At 37.8% G+C, this 17,626-nt stretch overlaps 3 protein-coding genes, 2 non-coding genes and 1 pseudogene across 5 annotated transcripts; 5 read left to right on the top strand and 1 right to left on the bottom strand.

Annotated features, from left to right (window-relative positions):
• The first annotated feature begins 896 nt into the window (after positions 1-896).
• Positions 897-2,077, top strand: LOC141821379 (coatomer subunit beta-1-like; annotated as a pseudogene).
• A 1,250-nt stretch (positions 2,078-3,327) lies between these two features.
• On the top strand, positions 3,328-7,164 carry LOC141832412 (putative protein phosphatase 2C 45). Its single transcript, XM_074719920.1, has 8 exons — positions 3,328-3,587; positions 4,898-5,025; positions 5,203-5,301; positions 5,390-5,551; positions 6,169-6,255; positions 6,334-6,425; positions 6,514-6,588; positions 6,673-7,164. The coding sequence occupies exons 1-8, from the start codon at positions 3,328-3,330 to the stop codon at positions 6,859-6,861; spliced, it is 1,092 nt and encodes a 363-aa protein (XP_074576021.1). The 3' UTR covers positions 6,862-7,164.
• Positions 7,165-7,528: 364 nt separating this feature from the next.
• TRNAR-UCU (transfer RNA arginine (anticodon UCU)) lies at positions 7,529-7,601 on the top strand. Its single transcript has one exon. It is a non-coding gene; the product is annotated as a tRNA-Arg (tRNA).
• Positions 7,602-7,718: 117 nt separating this feature from the next.
• On the top strand, positions 7,719-7,791 carry TRNAR-UCU (transfer RNA arginine (anticodon UCU)). The gene has a single exon. It is a non-coding gene; the product is annotated as a tRNA-Arg (tRNA).
• An 850-nt stretch (positions 7,792-8,641) lies between these two features.
• LOC141845263 (RAF-like serine/threonine-protein kinase 24) lies at positions 8,642-14,444 on the top strand. Its single transcript, XM_074733329.1, is given in 10 exon segments — positions 8,642-10,725; positions 10,728-10,978; positions 11,057-11,167; positions 11,260-11,370; positions 11,445-11,597; positions 13,018-13,181; positions 13,298-13,445; positions 13,610-13,732; positions 13,806-13,893; positions 14,031-14,444. Coding segments are annotated over 10 exon segments (3,306 nt in total). The 5' UTR covers positions 8,642-8,735; the 3' UTR covers positions 14,198-14,444.
• A 162-nt stretch (positions 14,445-14,606) lies between these two features.
• LOC141829072 (putative phospholipid hydroperoxide glutathione peroxidase) lies at positions 14,607-17,380 on the bottom strand. Its single transcript, XM_074716500.1, has 6 exons — positions 16,977-17,380; positions 16,409-16,485; positions 16,242-16,303; positions 15,813-15,931; positions 15,535-15,702; positions 14,607-15,063 (listed from the first exon to the last, which is right to left on the bottom strand). Exons 1-6 carry the CDS (start codon positions 17,355-17,357, stop codon positions 15,034-15,036), a joined length of 837 nt encoding a protein of 278 aa, XP_074572601.1. The 5' UTR covers positions 17,358-17,380; the 3' UTR covers positions 14,607-15,033.
• Positions 17,381-17,626: the final 246 nt, after the last annotated feature.

Below are 17,626 nucleotides of genomic sequence, written 5' to 3'. Positions count from 1 at the left end.
CAGAGGTTAATGGAGGAATAAAATTCATATTGCTCTATAGCTGACCTAAAAAAGTTGGGATGAAGAATTGATGATGATTTGTGGTGTTTAAGTTCTTAAAAGTATAATTTTAATTATATTTGGTTTTGGCTACAAAATAATATGCCTCTATTTTCAAAAGCACAATTAGGCTCCCTTCTTTTGAGTCATATCAAAAGAATATCCTTTCTTTTTCTTTATTCTTACACACTAGAATTGGATTTTCTGAAAAAAAAACTAGCTTTACTAAATGCAAAAAAAGATAGCTTTTGATATGCTAGGTACTCCATGGGATAATAATGAAATATACTTTTACTGTGGACCAAACTAAATATTTAGATGATTTTCAGTGACTGCATATTTAATATTTAGAACCAATTACTTTATAGACACCATGGATGCAAATTATATACAATTTTTGGTATGGTTCAAGATGATTTCAACCTCCTACTAGAAATTAGATAGTTGTTTAAAAATTATCTAACTCTGTTTAACTGGGATGAAACAAAAGAGGAGAGGGGCAAAAAAAAGGTAGCGTGCCCCACTGTGATAATTCAGAAAAGAAAGCAGGGTTGCCCCTGTTATTATGCATCCACGTGTGCTGTCACATACTGAATATTTTGTAACCTGACCACACATTTCTTGCATGTGTTTTTTATAACATGAAGTTTGCTTCTTTTCTCATTTACTGTAACAAAAGGCCCTTTCAATTACCACTTCAATTATTGGCTGGACTTCATAAAACTCAAGTTTGGATTAGGTCATGCTCTGAGAAGAAGTTATTATTGCAACTTTGATTTAGTTATCCATTGAATATATTTTCATAACCAATACAATCACGGAGGTTTTTTATTTATATGTGTTAAAATTCGCAGGGTATGGGCCAGCTTGAGTTGGAGGATGAGGTTCAAGATGATTTAAAACGAGCAACTGGAGAATTTATTAAGGATGGAGATGATGCTAATAAATTGAACAGAATTCTTCAACTAACTGGATTCAGTGATCCTGTGTACGCTGAGGCATATGTCACAGTTTATCATTATGACATTGTACTTGATGTCACAGTCATTAATCGAACAAAGGAAACACTTAAGAATCTGTGTTTGGAGTTGGCAACCATGAGCCCCCGGAGCATAGCTGAGTTGGTTACGACAGAGCAGAGTTGTAGAAGAGGGTAAGGGTTCGAATCTCGGCGAAGTCGAGACAATATCCTTCTTCATCGTGACCAACTGTAGCTTCTCGATTTACCGTCTCACAGATGATCATGGGACCGACCGTGTGGAGCTGCTGGGGAATGTGCTTGAGAGAAATGTTGTTGTCCTTAATGACATCCACATCGACATCATGGACTACATCTCCTGCCACTTGTGCTGATGTGCAATTTAGAAACATGTGGATATAATTCGAATGGGAAAATAAGGTATTTCTTTGCCTCTATAAACTCAGTTCTGTATTAATGGTTGCTGAAGCATGTCTACTTGTTTGACTTATCAGAATCAAGTATAAAATATACATGCAACTATTGGTTTAAAAGATCATCACAACTATAAAGCATATCTGGCACTTCATCTTGGGTATTGACAAAAGTTATTGATGGTACAAAACTATAAAATTTATTCTGTAGGGGTGTTTTTTTTAATAAAATGCTTGATTCCTCTAATTTTCCAAAAGTTTCAGCCTCCTGCCCTTAGAGGCTATGTTCTGAAATAACAGACAGTTATTTTCTAGACACATGGTTGAGTAAGTGCCTCACCCCACTGTAAAGTTTCTCAGCCATGTTAAATTTCACTCAATCAGTCAATCAGTTCATGCTTTTCATAATCCTCTAATAGTTATCATCGTCTTCTTTCATCTCTTCCCTTTTCCTCTATTTTTTTCCAGCTCTGCACTGGACGGGAACTGTGGATTTCTCGCAGCTAACCTGTATGCAAAGAGCGTCTTCGGGGAGGATGCCTTGGTCAACATAAGTGTTGAGAAGCAGGCTGATGGCAATTTGAGGAGCAAGGCACAAAGAATTGCTTTGAGTTTAGGCGGCAAGATCGCCCTCAAACAGAAGTGAACAAGTTAGCATTCTGCCCTATTCAATTAGAAACTGATCATATGGTTTATGTAAGAGTTCATAATTTTTTGTCAAAAAAGACCGATAAGTTAGATTGGCTCAGACAAGAAAGCTTAAGAAAGAGTCTTGATACTTCCGGTCTGCCCAACTGTAGAGGTTACTTTTTGATCTTTTTGGTGTCGTTGTTGGAGACCCTGGACGCATCGTGTCTAATGGGTTGGGTCGATAATGACTTCGTCTGAAAAAGTCATCACGGAGAAAATGGTTGGTGTAGTAGTTTGCTCCTAAGAAAATGTCAATAAACATATATTTTCCTTTTTTTTTCCTGTTTTCTTTGACACAGATGGAAAAGGAAAGACTGAAATTTTCCTCAATTTTGATGCACTTGTATGGTTATAAATGAATTAAGTATTTATAAATAAATTTAATATTCGATTTAATAAAAATTTATTTATATTCATTTAATATATATAAAATTAATTAAATAATTTATTAAATTAAATAATTAAATTTAAATATATACGTGTTCAATAATAATTTTTATCAATATATTAAATAAATAAATTTAAAATAAATAAATATATAATTTAAATTATATCTAAACGAATTAAGTTTAAATTAAACTTAAATGAAATTAAATTAAACTTGAATAATAATTTTAATAATTTGATTCGCCAGTGTATGCTATTCTGTTTTAAAAGCAATTTGTAATTGGGAGTGAGGGAAAATTTTCCAAAATTAATTTTAATAAAACTCTTTTACAAATTACCCTAACATTTACTCCTCCTTAAAGAACTGTCCTACTAATTAAACCAATCAAAGAGCGGGTATCTTATAAACCAACACGAATGATGTTGAAATTTGACCAGGTCGTCACGCCCTTCTCCTCCCTCAACTACTCGCCACGCAAGAGTTTCCAGGAGCACCATCAAATTATACAGAAGAAGCTTTGCGTACGATTCGAATAGTACCACAAGGCTTACCTCTTGTTCCATTGGACCGTACAGTACGTCCCAGTCAATGCAGAGCTCCTTGGAGAAACGGGTACAGTTTTGCGGTAGAGTGGATATAAGATTTTCCCAACACGCAAGTCTCTCGTCTTCTTCACAACCGCACAACAGAGAGATCAAACCAGCGTCGCCTCCTCCGCCTCCGCCTCCGCCTCCGCCTCCAAGTTTTCTAGGGTTGGTTCGTCGTTCATTTTTTCCCTCTCTTTTGTTTCACGTTTTGTTTGTTTTTGGATGTTTCTGATGGGTTCTATAACGATTTTTGGAATGGCTGAAAGGAAATCGAGCCTTGTGTTGCAGGTGGTGATTAGGGTCGGGTCCTCAGCGCGGATTGCAGTCATATGCGGGAGATGGCTTCTTCCCTGGGTAGTTAGACCTTCTCTGTTACTTCTTTCTTTGGTGACACTGTTCCCTTTCTGCCGTAGCAAGATGGTGTTTTCGGATTCCGTCAGCGGGGCTCAAACAGGTGTAGCACCCGCACCGGTTAGTGGCGGGGGAATTAGGTAATGATCATTTTTTTTACTCGAAAAAATATATTTTTTCAATCCTTCTTTGGTATTGGGTTGGCTTTTGGTCAAGCAATTTTCTTTTTTTTTTCGGGGGTTAGATTTTTTAGATTCTCTGTGCTACTTGTCACCTTTGATTAAGGATCTGTATTGCATGTTCGTGAGAAATATGTGAAGGTGTGGGTTGTTATTTGAGGTGTTATTGTTGGCTAATTACTAAATCTATCATGGCTTTGAGATATTAACAAAATCTATTACATACTTACATTTTTAATAAGAGATAATAAAGTTTTAACTTAATAACAAATTTAGCACATTCCAAAGTAACACAATGATTGGTACTTTTTACACGAGTGTCACATCAAGCCATATGTTGATTCAACAATCAACACAAGTTTGATGAATATAAAAATAAAAAAAAACAAAATTTGTCATAATTCATTTTTTTTAATTCATGAAAATGTTAATATTTGAAATATATGATCTTTAATGAGGTGCTAAGATGACATATCATGCGAATATAACACTTTGATGAATGGACTGTGATTAATTTGGTATTAGATTAAAAGTATGATGAATTTGTTAAAAGTGAGAGTTGATTTGTTAAACCACAAAAGTCTGAAGAATTTTTTAATCCGCTCTACTCTTATTGTCTGATCAATTACATGAGAACTTTGATATAGTATACTTGGAATGCATAAGGCTATTTTTGTGGCCTTGTAATTGCTAAAGATATAACTCACAAAACTACAAACTTAATCTATCAGAACATAACCTGATTAATGCGTATCAGTTAACAAACTATTTAATTTCAATAACTGGCCTTGTTAATTTTGGACAGAACGGCACTAAAATTACTCCACTATATGGAGAAGTAAACTGTATGATTAATTGATAGAGAAATTGCATTGTACTAAATAAGCCCAGATTAAGAGAATAGCGAGCAATATAGTAAGAGAACTAAGCAAGGCATTTGTGACATTGTGTTCTGTTCTGGATTATCAAAGCTAAGCTATGAGGAAGCAACACAATAACACATTTATTAGCTAACTATCAATAATATATGCTCAATATTTTCTTCCCTTGTTATACATCTTTGTTCAAATGATAGATAAACTTTGTTCAAATTTAAATAATTTGCAGTTTGAAATTTTCTTTTTTTTAGTTGCAACTTATGTGGAATCTGGTTGATTGAAGAGTTTAGTTTCTTACTTCCATAATATTATGGATAAAAGCATTATCAATTTGGCATGCATGCAATGGAGTTTTGAAACTCATCACCATTATGTTTGTTTCTATCACTGCAGCCAGAATGCCAAGTTCAGTTATGGTTATGCAAGTTTTCTAGGGAAGAGGCCCTCAATGGAAGATTTTTTTGAGGCAAGAACGGATGTTGTCAATGGAGAAATTGTTGGTCTCTTTGGGGTCTTTGATGGTACAAACTCCTGCATAGAAATTGCCTTGGTGATTTAACTTTAAAATGATACCAAAAGAATGGCTAGTTTATATTTACATCCATAATGGTGTACAACTAAATTATTCTCATTGGTCAGTGCATTAACTATTTTTTTCTTCATTGTGGGTCTCCGATGAGCAATTTTATACTTGTCAGGTCATGGTGGTGCTCGAGCAGCAGAGTATGTAAAACAAAATCTTTTCAGCAATTTGATTCAACACCCAAATTTTTTCACTGACACCAAAGCAGCTATAGGTTTGGTTCTTTTTTTCAACGATGTGATATCACAATAATTTCATGTGCTATGTTATCTGTTGTTGGTATTGACTTTGTTATTTTGTAGCCGCTACATACACACGGACAGACTCTGAATTTCTTAAATCATCTGAAAATAGTCAGAATCGTGATGCTGGCTCAACTGCATCTACTGCTGTCCTTGTTGGCGATCGCTTGATGGTTGCTAATGTTGGGGACTCTAGGGTTGTTATATGTAGGGGAGGGAAAGGTATATCTCTCTTTCATAAAGTCCATATTATAAGAACCCTCTTTAAGTTTTTGAGATTGTAAAATGATTTTCCTGGTTAGAGACTTTATCTAGTTAATAAGAAACAGGAATTGGAAATGCACTGCAGTATATATGATATTGCATGTTGGATTAATGGAAATTTGTTCATTAAGTTATTTTTTTTTAATCTGAACACATGATACTGCTTTTAATTATTTGGAATAAATATCGAAAATAGATGTATAAGGATTTTTTAAAGATACCTTAAATATAAAAAAACCTTGAGAACAGGTGTTCCATGTTTATGTTCAAGATCTCAATGATAGCTACATTTTAAGTTTTGCATGTTGAGACAACTTTGGAGTTTCGTTATTATGTTGTTAGTTTGTTATCGATTCTTCTCAAGGTTCATTTATCTAGAGAAGCTCTATTTCATAAACTAAATTCTTCCTTCAAAAGATGGTATCAGGTACTCAGTAATAAGTCATCTTGAATAAGTGACAGAATTTTTTATTGCTTGAATGTGTTGAGATAGGTAAAAAGATGTTACCAAGGAATACAAAGCTATCTTCTTTGTTGGCAGCTTCTTTAGATATTGATATTGTAAATTATCACAGCTATAGCTGTCTCAAGAGACCATAAGCCTGATCAAACAGATGAAAGACGACGGATTGAAGAAGCTGGTGGCTTTGTGATGTGGGCTGGTATCCATCATACTTGAAAGAAAAAGCAATTAAGTCTATGTTCTCTAATGTTCCACTCTAACAAGCGTTCAACTGCAGGGACATGGCGTGTTGGTGGCATTCTTGCAGTTTCGCGATCATTTGGTGACAGACTCTTGAAGCAGTTTGTTGTTGCAGATCCAGAAATACAGGTATGGCATTCAAGTGGCAAACTTATCTTTTGTATGTCGCGTACTCAGATCGCAGATTTTTTACTCCTAAACCGGTTCAACCATCCAGGAGGAGGCAGTTGATGGCTCCCTCGAATTCCTTATACTTGCAAGTGATGGACTTTGGGATGTTGTCACAAACGAGGTACTCTTTGAAGTCAATAGTGTCTGTACGACTGAAGCATAAGCCTAACTCCTGCAATTTAACTCCTCTGTGTAAATTACTTAGGATGCTGTTGCCATGGTCCAATCCATAGTGGAGCCAGAACAAGCAGCGAGGAAACTGATGCAGGAAGCTTATCAAAGAGGAAGCGCTGACAATATAACTTGCATCGTCGTGCGTTTCTTGGGGGATGATGCTAACTCTGCAGCAGAGTTACAGGCGAGTGTTGGTAACTCCGCCGCAGAGTTACGGTAGAATTGAATTCAGGCGATGTTCTTACCAAGCGATACTGAGAGCTGGGAGACAGCAAAGCTCTCTCTGGCATTGAGAAACACTTTGATGCTATGGATCGCCACGAGGGTTGAAGTCTATAATAAACTTGTCTCACTGATGAGGACCTATATAGTATCAAATTTTAGAAAGTCTTTGCAAGCTGTGTTCATGTCCACTGCAGTCTCGTTAGAATAGTCTGATGAGTTATTATGGCTGTCAAAATACTGGTAATATGAACTATTGAATGCACCTATAGAGGTCGCTTGTGGTATAATCGTTGACAAATATGTCATGCCTTCGTTAGTAGACACTGAATTCTTCAAACTTCGATCAGTTTCATTGAATCGACAAAGATGGGAGTATATATTTCTCTATGGTTGTGAATACTCGGATATCGAACCATCAAACGTACAAAATATATTAAATTAAAATATTGGTCATAGGATGTAATTCATAATATTCAGTCTTAAATTTAGAAAATTATACTTAATTTTTTTTGAAGATTTTAAAAAAAAATTAGTATTCTTTATTTAAAGTTATTTTTTTATTTTTTTATATCGTAGTTGGTAATATTTTCACGATTTGAAAAAAAAATGTTCTTAATTTTTGTCTACCTAAAATTTTACTATTAATAAATTGTTAAATAAACGCGCCTGTGGCCTAATGGATAAGGCGTTTGACTTCTAATCAAGCGATTGTGGGTTCGAGTCCCACCAGGCGTGCTTTAGCTTTTAACATTTTATTTTTTATTGTATTGGGTAATATTTTGACGATTCGAAAAAAAAAATTTGGTAATTTGTAGCCACATAAAAAATTAATAAATAATTTAATTAATAAATGCGCCTGTGGCCTAATGGATAAGGCGTTTGACTTCTAATCAAGCGATTGTGGGTTCGAGTCCCACCAGGCGTGCTTGTTTTTTTAACATTTTATTGTTTGATCAAATCTCTCTTACAAAAAAACAGTAGTATTTTTTGAAAACGTTTTTTTTTGGGGGAAAAAATTATATAAAAAGTAAACTCTTTGAAATACATGAATAATTTCCAAATATATATATATTTTTTAATGTTGAGTAACTGCATGAAACCGACTTTAAGATCACGAATTCAAGATAACGTATTTAACGTCATGTGTTAGACACGTGGACTATGACGTCATCCGAATGCGACAACCTCCTTTCGCCGCTCGCGTAACGCGTTTCATTTGACGGCGATAATGCGGGAGCGGTGCGCCTCTCGAGGTTCAACTTGAGGTCGATCGCCAGCCTCCCCCTCCCATTTCTCGGCTCACCGCATCCGCCGCCGCCCCTCGCCTCACGTCCCCTCCCTTTTCCCGTGATCGAGTTCGACGTGGTCGACAGAGACCGGGTGCGGCGGTGGTTCCACCTTTCTCTGTTTTTTTTTTTCGGTTCATGTTCCATTTTTCCTCGAGCTTCCCGAGGAAAGATTTGATTTTGGATCGAAAAGATCGAGCGAGGGAAGTTTTCATACCGGAGATCGATCTATTAAAAAAATCTCTCAATTATTGATTTTCCCCTTTCGATACGAGCAAGAACAGATGAGTCGATTCCTTTTTATATTCGAATTCCACTGTGCTTGTTGTGTTTGATCCAGTGCGTTTTTGGAAGGATCAATCATTTTTTATCGATTAGTTTATTTTTGTTTTTATTTTCATTCCCCTGCTCACGATACGCTTTAACATTGAGAGAAGTTGGCATTTTTTTGTACGCCATTCAAATCAGTGGGAAATCCCTGTTTTTTTTTGGAGGGTTTCTTGGAGTTGTGGGGATTGTGGCGGAGGATGCCCTACGATTGCTCTTCATCCTGAACCCGGTGCCAGTTAATTCGTCGCCGGAGATGGAATTGGGTCCCGCAGCCGCCGGTGATTCCTCTCGCGTTAAGCTGCTCTGTAGCTTCGGCGGTACCATCCTGCCTCGGCCGCTGGACGGGCGGCTCCGGTACGTGGGCGGCGAAACTCGGATCGTGACCTTCCCCCGCCGCTTCTCCTACAAGAACCTCTTGACGCGGGCGCGAGAGCTTTTCGATGGGACATCCATGATCAAGTACCAGCAGCCCGACGAGGAGCTCGATGCCTTGGTGTCCGTAGTGAACGATGAAGACGTGGTGAACATGATGGAGGAGTACGAGAAGCTCAGCGCCGTCGGTAATGGGGTCGCGTGGCTGAGGATATTCCTCTTCTCGCCAGCTCTAGATCATGATCTGGCCCTTGCTACTGCACATTTCAATGCCGATGAACGGGAAAATGAGCGGAGATACATTGATGCCCTTAACTGTCTTGCAGATGCGTCCCTTTCCCCTCCTAATACATCCGAGAATTACCTGGGGGCAAACTTCAATCTGCAGAATTTGCATCGATTGACTATCCCTCACCATTCTCATTCACAAATGTATGATGAAGTGGATGCTTCCTGTAGATCTGCTTTCTTCTCCCCCGGCCGGCATGCATCCAATGACGCAATTGAATTTCCATCCTCGCCATCATCAGCGATATGTCAACATGAGGCCGGAGAATTTGGTTTTAGGTTTATGGATGACTATGTTAGACAGGCACCAGGATACCAACTGCATCACCATGACCGTCTGTCTTCGCCATGTGTGGAGAATTTGGCGTGGATTCCTACAGGAACCGCTGTTCAGGAAATTTCTGGTTTTCCTACTAATTTGGAACATTCTAACACTATGACAGAGGGCAACAACATCTGTGATCATCATCTCATGGCTTTTCGTAGGAGTCACAGTGCTATCTCTGGCACTTACTTGAAACATGGGCTGCCACACTTGGATCATCCAAACATGGCCGACGAATGTGTGGGAATTTTTCAAAACTCAAGTGCTGAGTGTTTCAGTGGCAGGGATCTGTCCATGGTAAACCAAGATATGAAGATACAGCATGGTGCCTATGCCAACATACAAAAAGAACAGCATAATCCTTTAGGTGCCGAGCATGAACGGGATTGGGCCGTACATAATCATCAGTCTCCATATTATCAAACTGTTAGAGCGAATGAGCACTACATTGTTGATGGAGCTGTGGTGAATTGCCAATTTGTACGTGGTAATGCTAATGGTGGGCATTTATTACATTCTAATTGCATTCGCCATGATGATACACAATACCTTCAACACGGTGCCAAATTTGGGAATGACATATTTCTTCCTCAACAAACAGTTGGAGATTGTAATGGTGCACAAGCAATGAGGTTTGAAGCTGCTGAAGCTCAATATCCCAATCAATGTTCTCCACATGGTGCAGAGAGTGTGTATCAATCCCCAACTATTTTTCATCCTAATCAATACCTGTGGAGAAGCAGGCAGGCTACTACTCATCCTGGAACATTTTATGAACCCTCCACCTTCATGATGCGAAATGGTGGAACTGACACAAATTTTCTGGCATCCATGCATGAGGTGAGTAATACGTTGCAATACGTTCCAGTGGAGGACCAAATTCCAAATGCCCTGTTAAGCCAGAACAGTTCTATGCAGCAGAGGGTTGTTGACTTTCAAGAGCATGTCACCTCCGATTTTCGATATCTCCATGGAATTCGACAGAATCCAGATATCCCTTGTCAACCACGTTCAAGTTATGTTCCTTGCTCTCCTGGTCAGATGCATGTCAAGGTTTCTTCTGAAACAGTAGCCGTGGTGTCTGTTTCTCATGCTACTGAGGTCCAAATGGTTTCAGACCCAACTTTTGCAGTTAATTTTGCATCAGAGACAAATATGATTGCAGATATGCAGCAAAGAAAGCATGGTTTATTGGACAAACCTATTATTCTTTCTCCTGAAATTAGTGCAAGTATTTCTCCTGAAGTTGGTATAAGCATGGATCTGCTACAAATGGCTTGCAGCTTTCTGAGGCCGAGGGAAACAAACCTGTTAATATTGACGAAAATGGTGTCCGTGGACATGAGGTTGTGTTTGAAGATAACTCTACTTTCTTACCTGAGTGGATTGCTTTTGAGAAGAAAGCAGTACTGAAAGATACTGATGGTATAGCCAAGGCTCACTTAAGTTCTGGAGTAGATGTGTCTCCTATTCCTGGCAAGAAAGAGCCATCACATAAATGTGGACCCGAGGCGAGTTTGGTTTGATCATTTTCTATATGTTTTTGAAGGTTGGATGGTACTCTTACTGTTGTCTGCCTCCTTTTGCAGCATGTCCATGCTGATGTTCAGGTTGGCTCTGCTGAAAAAGATCAAAAGGAGAAATTTGGCAAAACTGAGCTCATGATAACTGAAGCAGAAGGGCCTACTACGCAATTTGAGGTTCTTTGTGGTCACCAATTGAATGCATATGCAGTATTTGCCATTTTTCTTGGTAAAGGTTTAGTAACATTATTGTTTTGCCTATTTTTCAGAACAGCAGTGCTGAAATTCAGGCTGATGCTGAAGGAACTAGTGAACATGAGAAACTTGCGAAAATAGAACCCACAACAGCAGAAGCTGAAGCTTTGGCTAAAGGGTTACAGGTCTCTTTTAGTTTGAATGTTTATGCTTGAGTATCTCTTCAATTTCTGAACATGCCTTTTTTTGCTTTCTTTAGACAATAAGAAATGATGATCTGGAAGACATTAGGGAGCTGGGTTCAGGCACATTTGGTTCTGTCTATCATGGAAAATGGAAAGGTTCAGATGTTGCTATAAAGAGAATAAAAGCTAGCTGCTTCACAGGGAGGCCAGCTGAGAGAGAGCGTCTGGTAGTTTATGAACTTGTTTACATAAAATTATCATCTTCAGTTTGCTGATTTTATATATCTTACTGCAATGAGTTTTTCTGAGGTTTGGAAGTCCCCACCAATAGCTTTTATGCATATTGAATGTAATGCTAAGAGTAATAAAAAAAAACTACCAATACCTGTCCTCTTGTCTATATAGAGAGGGGACTGTATTGAATTAGGTAGGAACCTTTTCCCCTCAATTTGATAATTGATCATCTTAATCTGAAACCCTGCTGCATTCCGCTTAACCCTCCCACTTACTTCCCTGTCTTCATTCATTCTTTTGTCTGAGGTCTCTGCATTGCTACAACGTGATCTATATCAATTTGTGATTATTTACTACTCTCAAAGGGAATAAAAAGAACTAGATCAGTCTCAGCAATTCCTTTCTGATCATTTACATTGTAAAAACAATGATTTCTTCATGCCAATGTCCTTGTCTTACTTGCATCCTCCTCTTGAAGAAGTTCAGTCCCAGTTGATGTCAGAAACTATTCAGTCTATTCACGATCTTATTTCGTGTACTTTGTGTGATTGTATTGCCTGCTGCTGACTTTTATGAACAGTGATGTGTCTGTACTTGCTTCTTGGGATCATGATGCACATGATTGTGGTGGGGAGAGAAGTGGCTAAAATTCCTTTCCTTCTGGTACTCATTGTGGTATCTCTAGCCATGTCTTTGATTGCTGTTTGCACTAAGATTGATGACCTATTGAAGAAAATTCAGCATCCACTAATGGTGAATCTACTTGTTTACTGTAGAATCTATAGCTCATCTTTGGGATATAATCAGTGACCACGCAGACAATATCTGCTTGGTGATAGTTTCTTAAGTAGTTGGGTGATGGCAACAATCGTAACAAGAAAGAAATAAGGGATAGAGGATTGCCTAGGTGAACATCCTGTTTGAAACTGTTGCATAGAGAGTTATTGATAAGGATGGCTGGATAATATTAGGTGGGTCAAACACAACCAACGCTTTCAAAGATGTGTAATATAGTGTCCTAATGAATATTGTCGAAGGTCATTAACTTTTAATTTTTACTTGTCTTTTGATATGTTAGGCTTATTACTAATGTGATTTCTTGTCATTGCGGCTAAATGCTTTATCTTTACTATGGCTTCAATTCTCATTTTGTCTCCCTCTTTCTATGACTGATTATCTAGTGTTGGAGTGAAAGATAAACTCTATCCATCTTGTGTTAGATACAAAAAGGAATATATCTTGCTATATTTTTCTTTCACTTAATGCCTTATGATGTCCAGAATATTTTTTATCCATAAAAGTTTTTTTTTGAAGTCTTACCAAAGCGCATAAGTTGTTTGCATTATCCTGCATTTCCTATCTATATTATTTTTGTTGGTTATATGGTTGTTTGCTTCCTTAAATGTTCTGCAGATTGCAGATTTCTGGAAAGAAGCTCTAATGTTGAGTGGTTTGCATCATCCAAATGTTGTTTCCTTCTACGGTGTTGTACGTGACGGTCTGGAGTGTAGTTTAGCAACTGTAACAGAATTTATGGTCAACGGGTCACTTAAAAAATTTCTACAAAAGAAAGACAGGTGTAGTTAGCTACTGTTAATTCAAGTAAATTTCAAAATTTAGTAAAATTTGATTCTTCAATCGTAGATACATCTACTGGAACAAGTTTGTGATTGTAGACTTTTCTGTTAAACAGAACAATTGACCGTCGGAAAAGACTAATTATAGCCATGGATGTTGCATTTGGAATGGTGTATTTGCACGCAAAGGACATAGTTCATTTCGATCTCAAGTGCGAAAACTTACTGGTTAACATGCGAGATCCACATCGTCCTATTTGTAAGGTACAGTTTATATTTCTTTACAGAATTCTTAATTAGAATTGTTAGTTGCAGCCTGAACGATAGCTAAGTTCACTCATGAAACACTAGAATTTCTAAAACGACATCGTCAAGTTCCACTTTGATGTTTACTATTGTTAACTTACAAGTCATTCAACTCCTTTCAGATTGGGGATCTTGGTTTATCAAAAGTAAAGCAGCATACTTTGGTATCTGGTGGTCTTCGGGGAACTTTGCCATGGATGGCACCAGAGCTTCTAAGTGGAAAAAGCAACAAGGTTTCTGAGAAGGTAATACTGTTCTTCAAATTCACAATATTATCATTTCGATGTTTTCCAATACATCTGTTTCTCGTGCATGTAGATCGATGTTTATTCATTTGGCATCGTAATGTGGGAGCTGCTTACAGGGGAAGATCCTTATGCCGATATGCAGTGTGCTTCCATCATCGGTGAGGCTTTTACTATTTGATTCATCTAACCATTTTCATTTGTAATTTTGTGATATCATTGCTTTTTTGTTTGCAAGTGCAAATCAATTGTCTAGTGAAGGTTAATTCGTGGAAGTTCTTGTTTGGATTTCTTACAGGGGGCATCGTGAACAACACTATAAGACCTAAAATTCCGACTTGGTGTGATCCAGAATGGAAGTCCTTGATGGAGAGTTGTTGGTCATTGGATCCAACATCGAGGCCATCCTTCTCAGAGATATCTCACAAGTTGCAAAAAATGGCTGCTGCGATCAACTTAAAATGAGGTTTAAATGCAGCCAAGCTTCCTTCATCTTAATTGGTGAACAGAATACAATCGTAAGTAACAATCATCATCCAGTACAAGGGCTACAATGGTATATTCTCTTATTGTGGGAGTTTTTATTCACCTGCACAATTAATTTGTACATATATGTATCGTTCGACGTTCAGATGAAGGCCGCTTTCCATTTTGGACAGTCAATTTTTTTTACGACTGATATACATTTAGTTGAAAAAACATCACTACCTGACCAATGTTCACCCTACTGTCAAAGCCAGCATCGATAAATTTAAAATTATATAAAGGAATACAACAAACAAAACTTATATACTAATAAGCCATAAATCTCATTTTAATCAAATCTCCTGCTGGAACACACTCTGAGCATTACCAGAAAACAAGCCATCATCAGTTGAAGGCATTCTTCAAAACATCAAACTCATTTTAAAATTTAAGAACTTGTGTACTTCGAGCAGAAACTATAAAAACATCCTTTCTGCCAGTAAAAATGCATTAACTCACTAATACGTTCAGTCGCTAGTATCAGAGGCACTAGTTTCCTTAAACGCAAAAGAAACATTATCGTATATACAAATTACTCCTTAATTTATTCTAAAGAAGCTTGTAAATTATGTCTTCCAGTTCATTTGAAAAGGGAATTGATATGAAGGCAGAGGCACAAGATACTTGTGACGTTTACCAAGGAAATACACGCATGTAGCTATAACGAAGCTTTATCAGATTCAGGGGACTCTGTGACCCCAGAAACACCACAGGCGGCCAAAATCTCGATAGAACATGTTATGGTGCTCGATTCACAGTTGCATGGATAGAGTTACCTATGCAGCAAGGAGTTGCTGGATATCCTTCTGCAAAAAGTGGAGCTGTATGAGAAGCAATCTAAGGGCTCTAACCAGATGCAAGAAACATATATATCAAGCAATGAACAATCCTTTTATTTGGCGAGGATGCAACATCCTGAGTCCCAATTCTTTGGCGAGCAAGATTTATTCACTAGAATATACATTAGTTGGTATGATTAATTTTCCTGAGATTTGCACCAACCTCTCTTAATCTTGTCAGGGAACTCCACTTATGAACACACATCAGTCATATAATCAAGAATCTGTAACTCAAAACAGATCTATGTTGAAACTATAAAAGTATCTTAGAAACATTAATGTAGAATAGCCGCTAATTCTTAGGCACGCGAGGATCTATATAGTTTTATCAACTATCAAAGTATTAATATGGCACCTTAATGATGCACTAAGCAGAAAGTTAGCATGATTAAGACAAATTAACATAATCATATAAGCATGTTCGTTTGCTTCACACACCTCAATCTGGAAGGGGGAAGTTGTTGGCATATGTCTTTCCACCACTTTTCCATTCTTATCAACCAAGAACTTTTCAAAGTTCCACTTTATAAGACCACCCAGAAATCCTCCGGCACTGGATTTGAGAAACTGATACACCGGTGCAGTATTTGGTCCATTAACATAAACCTGACACCATATAAAATACTCAGAGAAGTAATTTCTACTTACTTGAACAAGTGAATGTGCATTTTAAATGCCAGAAAGAAAATGATTATTGAAGATCCAGTATGCATAACCTTATCGAAAATAGGATATTCTGCTTTGAACCTTGTACAAGCAAATTCTTTAATCTCTGAGTTTGATCCAGGCTCTTGGCCTCCAAATTGATTGCAAGGGAAGGCTAGAATCTCAAAACCTGCAGTTGATTTTGCAAACAATTATATAAATATCATTGCTGAAGAAACATCATTCCAAATCTCCATACATCTTTAAATGCTCCCCCAGCATTATCATTCCAAAAGAAGATTCATTCAAAAACTGATGCACTGTATTTAGCCAAATACCTCACCCACAAGATCCCTAAACACCCTCATAAAGTTCCAAGATTTAACTATCCAAGTGACTTGTGTCACTAGAAGCAGATCAAGTGTGCTACATCAATACACGCTTAGGTGTGAAAAAGCAAAAAAATAAAAAATCTTCATCCTGTTGCAAATATAACATACCTTGTGTTTTGTACTTGTCATAAATATGAGAGAGCTCTGTGTAATTCGATGATGTCAAGCCACTAGAAATCAAAAGCAAAGTTTCATCATTAACCTATTCACATAATAAATTTTTTGCTACAAGTAGTACCAAGTGAGAATTTAATTTAGGATTTTTAGAGCATTACCATTGTGAAGCAACATTAACAATCAACAAAACTTTCCCTTTGAATTTACTCAGAGAAACATCCTTTCCATCGATATCCTGCATTAGTTTTTAACCTTTAAGAAAACAGGAATTGGGGAGCCAAGATTCAATATATCATGCCTAACATCTTTGACAAGACTAGCATAAAGCAGAACAACCTTGAGATTTCATTTAAGAAATAAGAAGGTATAAGCTATAGATCTATCAAATTTATAAACTATGAATACTGATTAAACAATCTGACAATTGTCGCCTGCAACTTCTCTACTTAATCGACAAAGTGATTCTGTGATCAACCAATATCTCCCGAATCTATCTCATACAAAATTTCACTTATAAAACATTGATAGATTTTGAGAACAAGAACAAAGCGCGGCGTAAGAGATCCTACGTTTGAATTCTGAACAGATTGAGTAGAACGCATTCAAGATCCTTGAAGGAACCAACTATTATACTTCTCATTTCGCACCCAAAATAAGCTTGTCTTTAAGTAACCTTAATTAGGGCGAATTCATAATAAATGCTTGAAGAATACATAAAGGTCTCACCTTTACGGTGAAATCATAGATGCTCTCCTCCGTTGCAGCAGTGGCATAAGCTGCGCCGGGAGTCCTTACTGGTTTCGACACAACGCCGACGTATTTGCGTAATTTGAAAGAGAAATTGAGATCTCGACGCACTGGGATGGGCAATCCAACCGAGATTTTGGAAGAGGCATGGCAGAACGCTGCAGTCGGCGGACTCACCCTTATCGCCCGAGAGGCGCTGTGGAGGGCGCGGTTTGCGGAGAAGAATCGAGCCGCGGCAGAAGCCATGGATCCAAATCGACAGCAACTGTGGAGGAGGGTTCCGGAGTCTGGAATCGGTAGGGCTTTAATCGCAACCTGACGATGACCTGAACGAGGAAGAAGAAGAGAGCGTTGCCACATGTCTATCGGATTGCCGCATTCTATTTTTTCTCTGCCCCTTTGATCGACAGAGGAAAAAAAACAACTTAATTTAATAATATTTTTATTTTATTATTTCAATTTTAACTATAAATATTTCATCAAAGCTGAACCGGGCACAGCCCGAGCTGCACGGTACCGAGCCAGTGTTCGTCCTAGGCCGGTGTCGAACTTGCCCGGCTCGATTACCTCGACCAGGCACGGCCTTTGACAGCTCAAGTCGAAGCGGCCGAGATTCCGCACGAATCCTC

Source organism: Curcuma longa, chromosome 1 (genome assembly GCF_044706935.1).
Source record: "Curcuma longa cultivar G26 ecotype Majalengka, Jawa Barat chromosome 1, ITB_CL_G26_1.1, whole genome shotgun sequence".
NCBI lineage: Eukaryota > Viridiplantae > Streptophyta > Magnoliopsida > Zingiberales > Zingiberaceae > Curcuma > Curcuma longa.
The sequence above is the reverse complement of the archived record's forward strand: the minus strand, read 5'-3'. Positions and strand labels throughout refer to the sequence as shown.